Genomic DNA, 17,674 nt, shown 5'->3' on the forward strand with positions numbered 1-17,674 from the left:
CAATTCTTTTTTCTCAGTACCTTATTAGGTGTAGAAACCTCATTCTGGTCACTAGTTTAGTCAAGGTCAAGCATGTTTTAGCCTGCTTGCTGAGCCATTTGATTTGATTTTTTTGCTTAATAATGATACAATGGATCATCGCTCGTATTAGTCCGGTAAAAATATTTGAATTTCTTTACAAGTTTAAATGCATATATATGCTGGTTTTGTTAACTGCATCGTACAACAATGTATTATGAAGGGGTGGGGGAGAAAGATCATAGACTCTAACACTGGAAGAACTGCCTCTCTTCCTCACAGACAGAGAAGGCGGGTCAAAGGTCATAATTCATAATTCATTCCAAGCCAAATATCAGGTCAGCGCTTGGCTCTAAATCATACAACAGACTGTTGCTAAAGTTTCTTTGTGAACAACACAATTCTGTGGAACTTTCAGACCACACGGTACAATTCGTTGAATATCTCAGTCTCTGATATGCTCCTATATGTATTTTAGAATTAGCCCTTGTTTTGTAATTTCATAGCTATATCCAACTGTGAAGTGAGCTTATTACGGCCATTTTGGCGAGACGATATGTAATTAGGTTGAGTTTTGTTGTGTAATAAAATTGAGAAGGTAAGCTGGAAAAGATCATTGAAAGGTCTATGGTGTCTTCTACGAGTACATAAACGATTTTTCCTAAAAATTAACATTTTTCAAAATCTTAAACAGTGTGAAATATATATCAGTTTTGTTGCCGATATTACTGGGTACAAAAATTATTAAAGCAAGATTTATGTTAGGTTGGCTACAAAATGATTTAAGCGAAGTTTAAATTAAGTTTTAAGTTGGATTTTTATCTATACAAAAAGTTCATTCCAATAATAATGGGTAAGTTACCAAGATATACAGGGATCGGTCATTTGAGAAAACTGCACTAGAATATGTAAAATATAACATCAACATAAAATCTGACAACAATATTCAATTCTGCTAACTGCTAATCCTATTACACTAGTTTTAACAATATCTAAAACAATATCGTTAAAAGAATTATGATAAATGTCAACACACCTTAACTGCATAAAACTTCCATCATAATTTAATGAAATATAATTCATTTAATGTTAACATAATGAAGTTACTACCTTTTTCAGGTTGTAACTACTTTATAATGCATCCTTATTTGACCCAGGTCTTTAAAAACATGATATGCAGAGGTTTTTAATTTTTAATTTTAAAATGCTGGCGAAGGTTTTCTGCGCTGTAATACAGGTAAACAGATACAATAGTTATACCAATACGTGGGTTATAACTCGTTCATGCTACTACGGGTAGTGACGCTTCGTTCTTATAGTTTCGTAGATTCTTTATGAGCCTTATATCTTAATTTCTCACCTTAATTCTAGTTCTGTAGTGTTATACTGTTCTGCTGATCAGAACCACAAACCATGACCTAAATAACATTATTGAAAAAGTATCACTCACTTTTTTTATTTTTTTCAACCCTTTTCCGCATGCATACTTACAGTGCACAACCAGTATAATACTGGTAGAAATAAACTGATGAGATAGGTAAACAATGGGTTTTTTTACGAGCCTGCAGATATTTTTCTCTCTTGGTAGAAATTTAGACTGCCATCAACAATTTTTTCACATTATTAGAATATGAACGTGTAGATTTATTTAAACCGATTTGAAATATAGCCTACACAAAACATTTTGAATGTTGCAATATACGTATTAGTCGAATAACTGATTTACACCTACTTGAATTGCACACAATTTTGTTATTTCTCTCTCTCTCTCTCTCTCTCTCTCTCCCTCTCTTTCTCTCTCTCTTTTGGGATCCAAGATCATGTATCCTAGCTCTTTCTCTCTCTCTCTCTCTCTCTCTCTCTCTCTCTCTGCACAACATGACAGCACCATGATCCCACCTTTACCTTCCACCACAGTAGAAGATATTAGCGGGAATTTTTCATACAGGAAGACCACGAAACTGATTTATCGTCCAAAGGACAGAATTTGAAGTTTAAAGTATTTTTATAGCAATTGGGTCAAACCGGCTAAACCACTCCGGATCCGTGACCCTTTCCTCCACTCTATGTCGGCTGCAAAATACATCGATTTTTATCTTCAATTCAACTCGGCCCGGTTGCCATGTCAACACCTGGACACTGCAGCACGTGAAGAGTGATGAAGCATTCATATCATGTTGTTGATTTCATTGTTTTTTAACATGTTACATGTCCGACTTCATGGCGGTTATGGCGGACGCATACATAGAACCGTTTATGAAAAAGCCATGCGTGTTGAATAGCCGGGTGTTCTCTCCTGTTATTTTGCAAGTGGGTATCAAGACTAGTAGGAATAATTTGTATAGGCTGTTAAAAAGATGGTCGTCGTCCTCTCTCTCGAAATCTTTTTCTCTGTGTGTGTGTTTGCGTGCGTGCGTGCATACATGTACGTGTGCGTGTGCATGTTTGTGTGTATTGAATTATTTAATAAAAACCCATACACCTAAATGTCTTCATGTGAATGATAAATTTATCTATCCGTGTCGGTAAAAACAAACCAGCCAGGGCCTCGTATAGACGACTAGCGTTTATGACTAAATTTGCATTAAATTATATATAAATGACCATATGTTTCCATTAAGTAATCCCTGCACGTAAACATTTGAAGAACAATCACGTCCATCAGTTGCCTAAACAGAAAGGAAATTCAGTTCCCAATAAAAAAAAGACACATACGTTAAGCTCTGAAAAGGGTGGAGAAAGAGAGAAAATGCGTTGTCGCCAAGTATTTTGAAGATTAATTACTTTATGATGACATTCTTGCACAGATGTGAATGTCCAGAGGCTACTGTAGAAAATACGTTGACCTATTGTTGACCGGTTACCTAACCCTAAAGCTGGACCTTAACATGCTAGCGTGGAAATACTGCCAATGGCTAACTAAAAAATATTTAGTTTGGCCAGAGAAATTAAAACATTTTTTTTTTAATTTTCTTCTGATACTTAAAGTGGATTCTTAATAAACGGTATTCTACAGTCAATGGCTTCATGTATCTATTTGTTGGAGATAATAATGGGTAAATTTTATTTAATAATTTATTTTTTATTTTTTCTCTTGTAATTTTCCAAGAAATTTAGGTCGAAATTTCGACTACAATTAATAGTCAGATTGATGCAAATTTTCCTAACTTTTGATAGTCGGAGAAAAATTGCACTGTTTGTGGAAAATGAAGGGAAGGAGATGGAAGATAAGAATTGTATCGTACCTGTGAGGCGGCTGGCGGAGAACTAAGTGCTGTACCAGTCCCCGTGTTGCAGTGTCCGTTATAAGAAGGGTATCCCGTGTAGGGCGCCGTTGAATGCGCCATATTAACAGCGGCGTCGCTGGTCGGTGCCTCTGTGTTTGTGTCGTGTTGGGCACTCGGAAAGAGGGGGTGTCCCTCTTGATGGCGTTCCGTGGTTTACGTTTACTTGGAACTGAATGCGTATTTCTCCAAAAAACGCTTACTGTTAAACCATACGATAGCACGGATTCTTGGAGACGAATAACGATGCTTATGTGATTCTTATGATAGAGCCAGTTACAGTGGAATAAAATGGAGTATTTTCTCTCCCCGACTTTAGTAGACGAAGGGAGTAGAGCTTATGATCCCACTGCCAGTCATAACTATTTTGTCCGGTGATGCAAACGCACAGTGAATCTGAATATCCATTTAATATAGGTGATGATAAAAAGTTTACGCTAGCATGGCCGGGTGTCCGTAGAGAAGTAGATGGTCTCAGGCTGTATGACGGTGCTCTCTGTGTCAGACGAACAGCCTGGCTGTGTGGTGGGGCCGGTGGCTGAGCTAGGCAGCCTACAGCCAGTACGGCACCGAATGGTCTTTTGGTACGGTTAGTGTTTTTGCAAATCACCGGCTTATGTTTTGCCTGCCTACAATCCCAACATGATTAAAATAGCAGACAATCCTCTCGACTCAAAAATGGGCTCAGAAAGTCTTGGTTGACTATAATAATGATGATCGCTCGACACGGCCCAAGAGTTTTGTTGCGGTTTTATGATGACAGATTCAGTTCTTCGTACAATTTGCTGTACGTATAGGGCGTTCAACTCACGCGGAGGAACTACGGTATGCAATGTGTTTCCTAGGGCCTATTTCAGTACCCAGTTTTTCGTTAACGTCCTCCCTTAATTCTGGCGTTCTTCCGACCTTGCCTATGTCGTACCGTGACGTCCGCGAGGTGAAGATGTGAATTCACTTGCCCCTTAATTAAGCCCTGTCAACTTAGTTTTACCTGCACAAAGCTTGTAGATTTCACCTGAGCGCCACTTTCCCAATATGAACGTTCGTTTTCTGGCATCCCCCGTTGACAGGCTTGCTGTGAAAATACCAAACACACAGCTGATATCCCAGATCTGTTCAGTTGGCCTATACTTCTAGTGGTAGGCTCCACGCTTTGACGGGCAGCCTGTGCGTAAAAATTGCACAGACCAAGCTAGCGTGACACGGTTTCTCCAGCTCCCTATTCTATTGGCTAACCCGGAATTACATTGGAAGCGAGGCCAGCGGTTGGAGGGCTACTGACGCTTGCCGTCTGACTGTCATAAGTTACCCTTTGACTGCTGCATTTGAGAAGCTAAACAAAGGTCACTGGCCCTATATTTCTCTTTGTCGTAAATAAACCTTTAATTTAGAGATAGAAATAATTCACGACATTCTCCTCTCTTGCGCAGGCCAATATCAGTGTGCCTTCTATTTCACTGAAATCGCAATAAGCATTACCAGTGAGGGATATCTTAGGCCTATTGCTGGCGTTTGCGGTGGGGCATTATATTACGCCGACTCCGCCCCGTAGATGCGGGTGATTATGATGAGTCTTTGTGCCTATGAAGGCAGCAAGGCGTAGAGGACAGCAATCCCCGGACGGCCCACTTTTCCCTGGAGATGGGGCCCCTTCAGCGTGCTCACCCTCTCACGTTATCTGCCTGTCGCGGACGGTAGATTTGTCAGTGTCAGCGGAATGTCGAGCGTAATGAGCCTTGGACGAGATGGAGAAAGATAGCTTTATTGTTCTTCACTGGCTGGGTGGGTGGGGGGTGGGGGGGTGACGGCACACTTTACGGACTCGGGCAGGCATTGTCATGTCCACAACTGGACTTCTCCCCCAGCATCTATTAAGTTTTTGTTTTTATTGAATGATTACGTGATCGAGTTTTAAGCTGTTTGTTCACTATAAAACAAGCACTGAGAGAAAGGGAAACCTTGGCAAGGACGAAAAGGGAAAGAAAGAAAGAAAGAAAGAAAGAAAGAAAATAATTTGACTTAATATACGAGTAGCAGATTTGGTTCAAGTATGAAAAACCACATATATTTTGCTGAAAGATACAAATGTGAAAGGTCCTGAAGAGGGCACTGAAAGCCTCGTAAAACTGTATGCTTGCGTTTTTGATACCTTTCCTTTTACGAACAATATCATCCTCACATATTCGGTCACACCAAAATATATGTAATTTCTCTCCTTCCATTTATTTTTGCAAAAAATTGCTGTGCCCTCTTTAAGGAGATGGGGAATTCTACATTCAGATTTCCCAGTATTGTTATGATTTCCTCTCCACTCTGCTCTTGAACCCCCCTTCCACCTCCCCCCCCCCCCCCCATACACACACATACGCACACTATGGTTGTTAATCAAGTCACGGCGCGCACGTTTTATTTGTTTGTTTGTTTTTTTGTCATGAGTGTGTTATGATACAGAAAGGTATGTCGAAGCAGGATCGCCAGCATAAAGTGAAATAAACGTGATTGATATGTAAATGCTAACGCTATAGACATTGAAAAGTAACCCTTTGAATTAAAAAAAGAACGCTATACATGGGTTAGCACAAGCCACGGCGTATGTTCAAGATGGGTTTGGCACTTCTGGATTAGGCTGATCACGTGTGCAACTACTTTTAAATGCAGTAACGAGGTACAAGTAGGCGACAAAACTTAATTCATTATTTGTGTAAGCAAAAATTAAAATAGCAGCTCATTTTTTATATATTTCCCTATTTCGCAATCGACACAATCAAAGCTGGACAAGCAGTAATTACATGTGGGCCAAATGTGAAATAGATTAGATTTGGATTGCGGTTTATTCAATCAAAGAAGTGTGAAATTTTAGTAACGAATGAGACTGCTCCAACAACTGGTGACAGATGTAGAGCCCCAGTTTGCTATGTACACCTAATTTATTCTAACCAATCAAAGTCACACTATTTACGAAGTAAATCTGTTGTGTTGTTGCTGTTGTTCTTTTTTACCAATCTCCGTACTCTCTTGATTCGTGTAGGGAAGTCACTAAAACAAAAGGAGACGAGGGAAATAGTCCCCAGCTATCACACAGAGTGATCTGCACATCCCAATGGTATTTGTACAGTTGTTTAACGTAATTGTGGCCTGGGGTAGGCTCCTCCTCTCGGCTGTCTTTTTACGCTAACTCCAACATGAAAAAAAAAAATTTCCGATTGCTCGATTATAAGAATAGTAAGCACAAACAAATACGATGGTACATAGTGCCCCAATGCTGAACAGACAATACAACAGATATATTTCCGCTTTGTTACTGATGAATATCTTTCATACTGAGTTGTTTTTCACTATGGTCATTTTTTAAAATTTTATTATTTTTTTTATTCAAAACATGAGAACACAAAGTATAAGTCTTCGCTCGCGTGGCAACCGTCTTTGTTTTGTAAACCTCAAAATACGAATTATTAACAATAAGAAAATGTGCAAATATCTATAAAGATCCTAAACAATTTCAAATATAATACGTTAAAATCATAGCACAAATTGATTCCAAACTACTGTAAAATGGACAATTTATATTTTTTTCTCAAAACATAGATATGGCCATACTCAAGTCATTATCACTAATTACCCCGCCTTCATTTTGCATATACACGTTCTCTAGTAATTATCACAAGAATTTCTGAGTGTTAAACTCATCATCATCATAATTACCATAACGATAACCCTGATTATAAAGTGTAAAAAGCAACATCAAAGGAGGAGAAATTTAGTGAGAACCAAATGTGATTTTGTAACACTATGAGAGTTCAGATGCAGTTCACTCTCACATAACTTTGTAGTAGTGTAGAGAGGCCTGGGGCGCCTGCCACACACACCCTCTCCACCCGACTTCATTAACAAAAAGTTCTATTTGCTAATTTATCTATTTAAATTTGTCCGCATTTATTCAAAAATTTCATCATTTTTCGTTTGTTTATTACTCTGAAGAATGTATTGCTTCTCCATCTCTGCTTTCACTCTGTCAATTTTCCCCTTCGAAACCCATCCACCCATCCCAAGCTCTGTCTCATCCTTCTTTCTCTCCTTCACTTATTCGTTCACTCCTTCGTTCATTCAATCTAATGGTTTGGGTTGCGTCAACCAAAAATGTCGTAATTTGTGTCACCGTCCCATCAATTCCGGTGTAGACACGAAGAACAGGGTCGATTAATCTCTGTCTGAGCGGCGGGGCCGGCACGCCTGTCAACAAAGGAGGCGGTCGATGTAATCAGAGGGCTTGTTCTTCTGCCCTCTAAGGCCATCTATCTCATAAAGTGGCAGAGGTGGTCTTCAAGTCTTCTTAGCAGAACAAAAATCAGAAGAGATGATTTTAAATAAATAGCTGACTTCTGTGCCTAGCACAAAGACTGATGCATATTCTCGCCAGTTCGTTTTCATCTTGACTTTAAATGTCTGACGTGATGACCTCCCCCTCCCTATATGGAAGTGGTCTTGAATAGTTTGCTTTACAACGAAAGTGATTAAAAAATCCCAAAAATTGCATACATCCAGCTTGCCATTTATTTTCTTAATTTGTCTTCAATCTGCAGGGAAAAAACTGGCGCCATTAACTTCGGTGTCGTGTATATTGCCATGGTGGTTTGTTTCCCCTTTCAAGCAGAAATATTTAGAACCCCCCCCCCCCCCCCCCAATAACTGACATAAAACATTCCCTCACATATCATGAAGGGATTATTATTATTATTAGCATTCAAACGTACAGATAATTATTTTTTACGTCTGAAGTGTCTTTAGTTCGCTGTCTAAGAAAAAAAAGCTGCTGACATTCTCGGAAGAGCTGGGCCCTCGTGGGACCACGATAACAAAGGAAGACGAGACTCTTCTCTTTAGCTTTAGCAACCTCAAATACCAAGATGGTTCGTATGCATACGACCACCTAGCTAGTTCCCTTAGGTTTTTTTTTTAATAAAGGAGACAGTTATTTTAAAAAACAGCATATACCTCGCGGCATTCTCCTATCACTTAAAAAGTTACCAAGACGGACCCCAAGTGAAGCAAATTCACAAGAGAATTTTCATGGGCAGGGACTGTTTGGGATACAGTACCAGTCTGTTTTTCTCATTGATATATTTTTATATTATTGTAATCATTTATTGTGACTTTCGATAATGGGTCTAAGGATTGACTGCGTTAAGCTCCAAAAGTGATTTACCTCTTAAACTTGGAAAGAAGACATCTCGGATTTTACAAGGTCGTGGCAAGGTTTGAGTTTAGACTTAACTTGAGAATTAGCTGACAGAATAAGTGGTGAGTTATCACTAATTATATCTAGACCTATTGCTCCTAGGTCACCACTGGCCATCTTCATTTCTCTTGACCGCTTGGCCGGGATATTAAATTGATGTAAACTTCGGCGTTTATCCAACCCTTAAATCGACTTTCAACACGCAAGCAAATATGGTTGCTAAAAACCACAACAAGTTTGAAAATCCCATCGCGGATTCGCATGATTAGACGTTTGTTATCTTTACATATTATTTTTGTGCGTAGGTTATTTTGATAGTTTTGTAGATAAAAGATCTTTTCTGTGTACAAATGCACGCCCGATCGTTTCAGTTTTTTAAATCTCTTTTATTTAACATGTAGAGAATAATTGATAATGTCACAAATGTCCCCTAGTTTTGCAGATATTCTGAGACTTCCGTTCGCAAGTGGAGTGATTCCTCCTACTGTCGACAGTTTTAAGTGCCGGTGTCGGCCATTTTGAGCTCAATAAAACATGGTGTTTTGCGTCAATGAAAATGTATCTGCCCATCTTACCAGATAATCTGGAAACATTTTTGTCCAAAAGATAGAAAATTATCATGTCAAAAAAATAATAATAATAACATACACTCACTCCCTTTCTTAAGATTATTTTAAGAAATTCCACAAAAAAGGGAAAGGATTGTTCTGAGTCAGCGAAATAAATGATGCCGATGTTGTACAACTAATCAAATTTTTGTAACTTCTACAGACACGGTAATGGAAATGTTGGGGAGTAACGGAAATACCTCGGAAGCCGAGGGACCGAATAATAACACAACACTCTTTAAGTGTATCAAAACACACCCAGTCTTGCCGGGTTACGTGAAATGTCTGTGCATATGTTGACTTTATATTTGTGGAAGCGTGGTGCAATTTGAGCTTCTGGGTAATCCTCATGTTTCCCCGGTTGCTTAATTCCAGTGTTGCTTTATCCATTTGATATTAATTGTGATTCCAATTTTTATTTCTTTTTTTTTTCGCTCAATTTATGAAATATGACAATGCCCATTTACTAGTGATTTATGTTCATTGCATCCGAATATTTTATTTATTATTTTCCCCACATCAGGACTAAACGCGTTGTTATTATGCGAAACACAAGACTCGAGTATATATAATATAATGACATTTTCAAATTACTTTCAGTAGACAAAATATTGTTTGCTAGCGTTCATCATGAAAACTGAAAGGGATTTGTCATCCAGTACCTATCTGGATGATAAATTTCTGTCAAATAGTCAAATTGCGATGTACATCATTTCTGGCTTCTACGTTGTGTATTTATTTTATTATCATTTCTTACCCGTAGACCAAATCATCGAAATTTTGACGTTGAGTTTTATCTGACATTAGCCGTAACACTCGGATGCACTGCAAAAGCATGACCATGCACTGAGTGAACAAGAAACTGGTGGGACCGAAGCCACAGGAACTTAAAATTTTTTGAAATCTCATTTACGGGCATTCTGCACAATCGTCTGTATGAATTCCCTTTGTTTTAGGGTGAAATATCATGCATCATACCTGTATTGACAATCCTATAAATTTACTAGAATTCTACCTTTTTTGACTAATGACTTTCTTTCACTTTAAGAGGGTGCAAAATTTTTCAAAGAGTGAAAAATAAAAAAGTTGGACAATTGATCCGCTAATTTTGAGCACCACATGCATGGTTCAAGGCCTTGAAAACCGTTGTTACGAATTTTTTTTTACTGGAGTCAAAGTATAACAAAACAGCGTACCACTTACTAGCAGACATATACTGCATCCATCTCTCTATAGAACTGTAAACAAAAAGTTATAAAATATTGTTCGCAACTGGCCTTATTAACAAAACAAGATGGCCTCACAATACCTTCATACAGTGTGCATTATATTAGTCATTTTTTTTTTGTATCGTGCAAATTTCAGCTTTTCAGATTACTCTTATAACATGTATGCTATATAAAACTGTCTTTGCATATTTTCATTTGTTCTTAAATTTCTTTTAGTAGACAACATTGTGAATACACATAGAAGGGATTCCACAAAATTGGATAGATAATTTTCTACAGTCGCCACATTCATGCTCACAAATTTTCCAACAAAATAAATTAAGAAACAGTTCGATATTGCTCACTAAGCTGCAAAGTTCCCTCTAGATTTAAACAGGCATTATTATTTCACAAAATTATACTTACACTACATACGAATTTTACAAATTGCAAGCTGGTAATATTTTGCTGCAGAAGGCAGTTTTCCAGGGTTCAGCCAGTATCAAATATCACACAAATTGGCGAATTTTTAACAAATATTATTTTTCCTTTAAATCATCGTAATATCCCTCTGTTGCACTAGAATGAACCCGTAGCATTGGATAGACCGCGACGATACGGGTGCTGAGATCACACCTTGATTTGAGCTTCTCTTGTTTACTTTCTGATTTAATCTCAATCCTTTCTTGAATTCGAACGTCTCAACTATCAGCTCGATCTCGTGACTTTGAGTGCACTTGGTGTTGATACTACAGTTAGTGTTTGTATTAATTTAGGATTGAATTTATCCTGCCAAGCGCTTGCTAATTTAGTTCAATTAACACTGGTCAATCGGTATGTCACCGCAGACGACCCTTGCTTGGGTACAGAGCGCTCCAAATTTTTCAAACGACTGATAAAATTTGCACGTCTTTTTTTATTTCAATTTGGATGTAACTTCAGATATCATATAAAAATTAATTTAAAGAGTTTTTGTACCAGGATGGATTCGTTTCATTTTAACTTGTGCATCATCCAAGACGACCCTCGTTTCAAATAAACCGGGGTCGCCATTTTGTAAATATCGTAGAATTTACGTTCAGTTATGTGGTTATATATGTACGCATGTTACCTTTTCTATTTATCAAATTTCAAATTTATCCAGATGATATAAGGTTGAAGCTTTCTTGTTCATCTATAATTCATCGCTATTTGTTAACATTCGCGGTTCACTTTGTCTTCCCATGATATTTTGACATTTTTCATTTAGCTGTGGCCATTTATCTCTTTCGAATCCAGCTTTAATGTATACATTGTTTTGATTTTATGTGATGTACGTTCAATTTTGGATAGGTTGCGGAGGGCAACAAGTTTAGGAAACAAAAACAACGTAGAATTTCGATTCTATATAGTTAATTTATTTGTGTATTCATTTTGACACTAAACTGTAAATATATTTTATATCGGTGCTTGATAACGTTGAATGAAAGTGTTAAGGCTTTGTTGGGTTTCTTTTATGATTTAGGTGTAAATTAGTTGATATTTGTGTCATTACGATGCATGGTAGGCTGCCTAACACGGAATAAACTGATCAGTCCGCAATTGATATCGAGCTTCAGTGATATTAATCTCCTGTGGATTTGTTCAATTCTTGTCAAATAATATTTTATAGGATTTTGTAGAATGTTCCACGTCTCTTAATTCCTTTCAGCTCAATACTGACAAGGGACTTTCTGACATCTAACAGTAACTGTACAATTTTAAGTCAGGCATTACAGGAGAGAGAGAGAGAGAGAGAGAGAGAGAGAGAGAGATTATCACAAACTTATCCTACAATCTAAAACAACAAATGCATTGATCTTCAAGCCTCTTTTCTTTTTATTCAGAAGGGCGGAAAACGCTATCGAGGATCATTTACCTTGAATTTAAGTCCGAAAAACATAATTACAATGCAGGTAAGGCAGATGTTGCTGGGGTAGTCATTTCTTTTTTTTTATTACCAGTGATAAGTGGGCGTTACTTCTTCCAGTAAAGTGCCATAGTCAACATCGATATCGACATTTTTATGAATTTAGAAAATAGTGTATTAAATGAAAACATTAAAGAATGAATTTACCAAAAACAGGACAAGTTTTTCATCTTTAATTTTAATCTGCGACATTAAATCCTGAAAATTGGAATGTTCAATCTTTTAAAGTATATTGGTTATTTTGCTTTCATATTTGTTTTCGATTATATTTGGAGATGAGGTATTTTGTTGTCATATTTTCTGAATAGAGCGCGATTTCTGTTATTAATTAATTGATTCATTTATAAATTCACCTATCTAAGATGAATATATTGCTAAAAACGATAATCGTTAAAAATATTAAAAGTGTGAAAAAAATAAGGCAGATTCTTTCAAAAAAAAAAAAAAAAAAAAAAAATGCAAAAGCATCTGGGTCTCTGCCCCGAGATACGAAAGGTTAAAGCCAGATTGCCAAATGCAACAAACTCCTCCCAAATAATTCTTAGTGTTATTTAATCAATTTTAAAATAATCTATTTGGTAAAATATATTTTATTCCTACCTCAAATATTTAGAGATAATTTTTTTTCTGAAACCAAAAGTAAAGTTTTATAAATTTAGGGTCTGTCCAAGGGTAACTTTTATCTGGTCGCTCCCTAAAGACTAAAAAGTAGAATAATATTTCTATCGCGGCTATACTAGCAGTGGTGACGCCGAAATCTGTACTGTTGGCTGAACGCTGAGTAGCACTAAATGAAAGCTGAGCATTTCGAGGCAAGCGTAAGGAGCGCACACGCTGCGGGAGGTGATATCTACAATGCATCAACAACCTGGATGCGCCACTGGGTCGTCATTAGCCGTCACGCTCCAAAGGCCAGTCTTTAAATCAGAAACAATCATAATCTAGGGAGAAATGTAGCAATTTTTCAATTTCTATAATGGTCTGATGACGGCTTGGTGTGTGGCACTTAATTTAGTAAAAGCTGTCATTTTCTCTTCGGGTCGGTCGTATAACGAAAATTCGATTTTTTTTGTTCTTTTTATTTGCATTTTAGCCCTTGCTCTCCGTTTGTTTGTTTTCTGCTTTAACAAGAGAAGCATATGAGAAGGCGTATCTTGTTCCCCCCTAATGTGCCTTCGCTAACCAATCAGCGATTAGCTTCAGATTTGCGTCATCGAGTGATTTCTCTGCTGTGGTAGATCAGTCAGAGCAGACTTGCTTTATCGCTGGTTTTCATTAATATACTGCTGCTTCAAACAAACGTTAGATAACTATCGGTTTTCGTTACGAATCGTAGTCTGTGACCTTTTTAATTATATCAGTTCGTGTGATGTCGTTTGCAAAATTAATGCTTGTTATAACACAATAATCACGGAAAATGAGAGAGGCAAGTTTTTTAAGAAGAGAAAGGGTAAATGTTCAATGCTAACAAGGCAAAAAAAACTTATAATTATAAATTTCTTTGTCGTGCATCAGTGAAATAAAACACAAATCAAAACACCTTTTCGAAAAAATCAACTAAATTTAAAAAAAATGGAATATGGATATATAAAACTGCGAGCGTATTTCCGTGGGATGAGGAGATTGAGAAAGTATCTCTTGAGTAAAAGGTTATCTACATAAAAACAAAAGTGTTGTCTTATTTATCGAAAATCCGCCAATTCGACAAAAGAGGTCTCAAAAATATCGTATTTAAATGCAAGCGTGCTATAAAAAGTTGCAATACCGGGTCCAGCATGTCTCTGTGAAATTTATCGTTTGGAAGTACATGCAGAAATGAAAAGAAAACGTTGCAATGTGTGTCAAGTAGAATAAAGTAATGGCAAAGATCGCACTGATGAGACCTGGCGATACCAGATTCAATGATGATACCCTGTTGCGTTAGAATGCTGTAGGATGCTGCATTAGAGCACCAGAAAGTGTCGTTAGTACAGGATTAATGTGAGACGACTTACTAAATTAACATGATTCATTACCAACATTTATAATGTGGACAAAATACGGACTGATGCGCCGTCGCTCATTTGAACAATACCCTACATGAGAAAATTCGACGCAGTCATAAACTTCGCCAAAATGCCATGTATCATGTTAGTAAGGGCGGAGAAGACCCACACTACATAGGGCACAGTGGTGTAGAACACGGGAATAGTATGTCCCCTAAACTCGGCATTGTAACTTAATTAAAGAGTAAGGCAATAATCGCTAGAGATTTTATCGAGAAAATCTAAGATAACCTTCAAAGATGCGGTCTTAATGAGGTCCGACTCAGACGGTCTGGCGCCAGAGATTAAATGTATTTCCTTCGCGCGTCCTTAACAGGTAGATGAAAGGCTGTGACGAGGATAAAGGGGGTTGACATAGCCCTCATTAAGGTAATTTGTACATTACATGACGGTTAGGACAAACTGTTGCTGATAAAAGAGGCACGATTTCAGACGCGGTAGTCATCAAAATAAGAATTACCTGCACATAATGCAAACTAGTGCATGATCATGGCAAAGTCTTAAAAAGTACGCATTTTAATACCCTCAAGAAAAAATTATGATAAAAGCAATCGATGTTTCAAGGATATTACGTATGGAATGCATGCATGTTAAAAGAAAGGGTCGCCACCATATACTATATTTGTAATCTCTAGTCAAGTGACCTTAGATGCACTATGTTGGTTTTCACCAGTTCTTTCCGATTTGTCGACCTTCCGCATTTTTGTTGTATTTGTTGTTTTGTTATATGTCTCCTCTCTGTCTCTCTCTCTCTTTCTCTCCATCATTGCCATCTCTATTTGTTGTATTTCGATTTTTGATCCTTTGTTATTTATTTCATCTTCATGAATATCACTTATCGCCTTCGACACATCCGTCTCAGACGGGAATAAGCTTTTGTACATTGTTATTTTATCACATTTGAGACTAAAAAATGCTTATCCAACTTTTTATTAGTGTTACCATCAATCAACGAAAACTTTGAGTTATCCTTGTCAAGACGACGTGCACAAAACTAACAAAATAAGTTGTCACGTGACATGATTGTACACTGTATGCTGTAGTTGTTCAAATTTCACGCCCGCAGTCCAATTTTCAGTGATTGTTTTGGATTCCACGCCCACCGGGCTAAAATTGAACGTGTTTACTATGTTTGACGTTAACGTCTTACTGGTTCTCAGCCCTTCTCTCAGACCGAATACTTTATTTTTCACCAACTAAAACATACCGGACCGCACATAGTTTTATCCATTTTTTTCACTCTCAGCAATAAAAAGATTAAATGATAGAAACGTACATCTTGTTCAGATTTGCTCTGTTAAATACGTATTATAGAAAAAAACACACACACACACAAACACACACACACACACACACACAAAATGATAATAATTATAAACAGAAGGCTAGAGAATGCACTTGCTTTCTACAGCCTACGGTCAGTTTTAGCATTTCTGATTTTTAAACTACATATAATGATCAAAACTTGTTATAATAGTCTATCCACATTGTCTTAACCTACGAAAGAAAGCTGCACCATCTACTAAAAATGCTTGATAAATAAAATCACGCTCACTTTGCCCTCAAAGACTTCTTGTTATTTTACACCTAATTGTAATAAAACACTTTTGATAGCGTGTATTCTACCCAAAACTTGCTCTCACAGCCGCTGAATAAGTCAACGACTGAAGGGCACGACACAAAAACCCACTGCAATTTCACCTACCTGACTACGGCCGAGATGGACGTGACGGTCCGTCATCATTTCGAATTACTCGGCGTTTCAGAATTTTTCTCTGTAACACAAATGGAGAAGAGTCGAATTCAGCAGTAAATTAATTTCAGCTTACCATGCCACTTAATTCTTCAAATCAGTTCAAGCTATGATCAATATATCGTACACTGCGCAGAGCTAAACGAGACCTCAATTATACACGTGAGCTACAAGCTAGTGGGAGTGGCTTCTCATATCATGGGTGTCAAAGGGACGCATTTGATGTTCTATGCGTTGTTTTATTATATGGTATTGTAATTACAAGCCGTGTAAAATGTACAGTTACAAGACGGGCGCCGGGTGGTAATAAAAACCGTTTATAGCAAAGACCATGTTGAAACCTCACGAAGATGCTGGTTGGGACTAAGGCTTACTGATAGGACGTGGTAAAGGACACTACAGCCATATTGGTGTTTTGGCAACGTTAGCCTATATTCTGTAATGATTTTTAAAGAACAATAACAGATCTATAAGACGAATTAAAATATATTTGTCTATCAAAAGAGCTAGACAGCTGATTTTTCCTCATAATGATATTAGCGAGGGTATATTTAATTCAGCATGTATTATGCAAAAATATCAGCATCTTTATTTACAACGAGCGGACTGTCTGCGTTTCTAGGCAACTTAAATGAAAAGAAGAAAAATCCTTGTTACCTTGAATTTTTTTATGAAATTAATATTTGATTTTATTATTATTATTATTATTATTCCAGAACTCCCTTGAGGGTTTACCTTTAAGAGAGAAGGGTGAAATTTTGTACGCCGGGAAAGTTTAGAATGCAATACAAAAGCGACACATAGTATTTCTTTCTGATCTCACTCCTCCATATCCTGCGGAATCTCACTTGGTTTTTATCTAAGTCACGATATCATGGGCTATTACTATTGCATGGATTGCCTAAGGTGTCTTTAGTCTTTTTAACTACAAAACCTCTTCACCTTCTACTGCTGTGAACAGTAATTGGCGTTCAACATTTTATTTTGGAGATTCAAGACGGAAATGCTTTTCATCTTCAACTGATGTGGACATTTTCAGCCTTCTAGGGGCCTTCAGCGTACCAGTCCTTTCTCTTTCTACTTGTAAATTGAGGTCTCTCATTTTAGAAATTGGTCTTTTGTTCATAATGCAAAACCGTCTTAAAGGTAATTTTGGTTCATGGAATACCTGCTGGATTAAACTTTAATGTTTTCATTTAAATTGTCTATGTTCAAGGTCTTGTTGTATCTTTTTAAAATATAATGAAGTCATTATCTCTGCTAAAACTTACACAATTACGCGAAGTGAAAATGCCAAAGAAAATGCATTTATCTGTCCATTTGGTGACAGATTTGCAATTTAAGGATATCTAGCACTTAGAAAAATAATGACCGGTTAGCATTGGAAAATTGTCGATGGCGTTTATAAACCTCTTTTATCCACTAATACCGCGAACGCTAGATCTCATGTTTCATTTTTGTTACAACTAGTGCAAACAGATTGTTTTAAACTTAACGTAACTGATTCGAAGTCAAAGTTTGTCAATTATTAAAAATTTTTGTTACGCAAATGTCTTCTAGCCCTGTAACTTGTA

General features: G+C 37.2%; 1 protein-coding gene across 4 annotated transcripts in view; it reads right to left on the reverse strand.

Annotated features, from left to right (window-relative positions):
* Nucleotides 1-16,225, reverse strand: part of LOC106165247 (uncharacterized) — a 54,376-nt gene extending 38,151 nt beyond the window's left edge. Inside the window, exon 1 of one of the 4 annotated variants that reach the window (XM_013543384.3) lies at nt 16,053-16,225. In XM_013543384.3, the coding sequence (XP_013398838.2) occupies nt 16,053-16,091 (39 nt within the window). In that variant the 5' untranslated portion in view covers nt 16,092-16,225. Of the gene's footprint in view, nt 1-3,263; nt 4,998-16,052 lie in introns of those variants that run through there. The other 3 variants (XM_087010421.1, XM_087010423.1, XM_013543383.3) reach the window with 3 other exon arrangements.
* Between the last annotated feature and the right edge of the window lie 1,449 nt (nt 16,226-17,674).

Source organism: Lingula anatina, chromosome 4, assembly GCF_051362555.1.
Source record: "Lingula anatina isolate TDL-2025a chromosome 4, LinAna3.0, whole genome shotgun sequence".
NCBI classification, from domain to species: Eukaryota; Metazoa; Brachiopoda; class Lingulata; order Lingulida; family Lingulidae; genus Lingula; species Lingula anatina.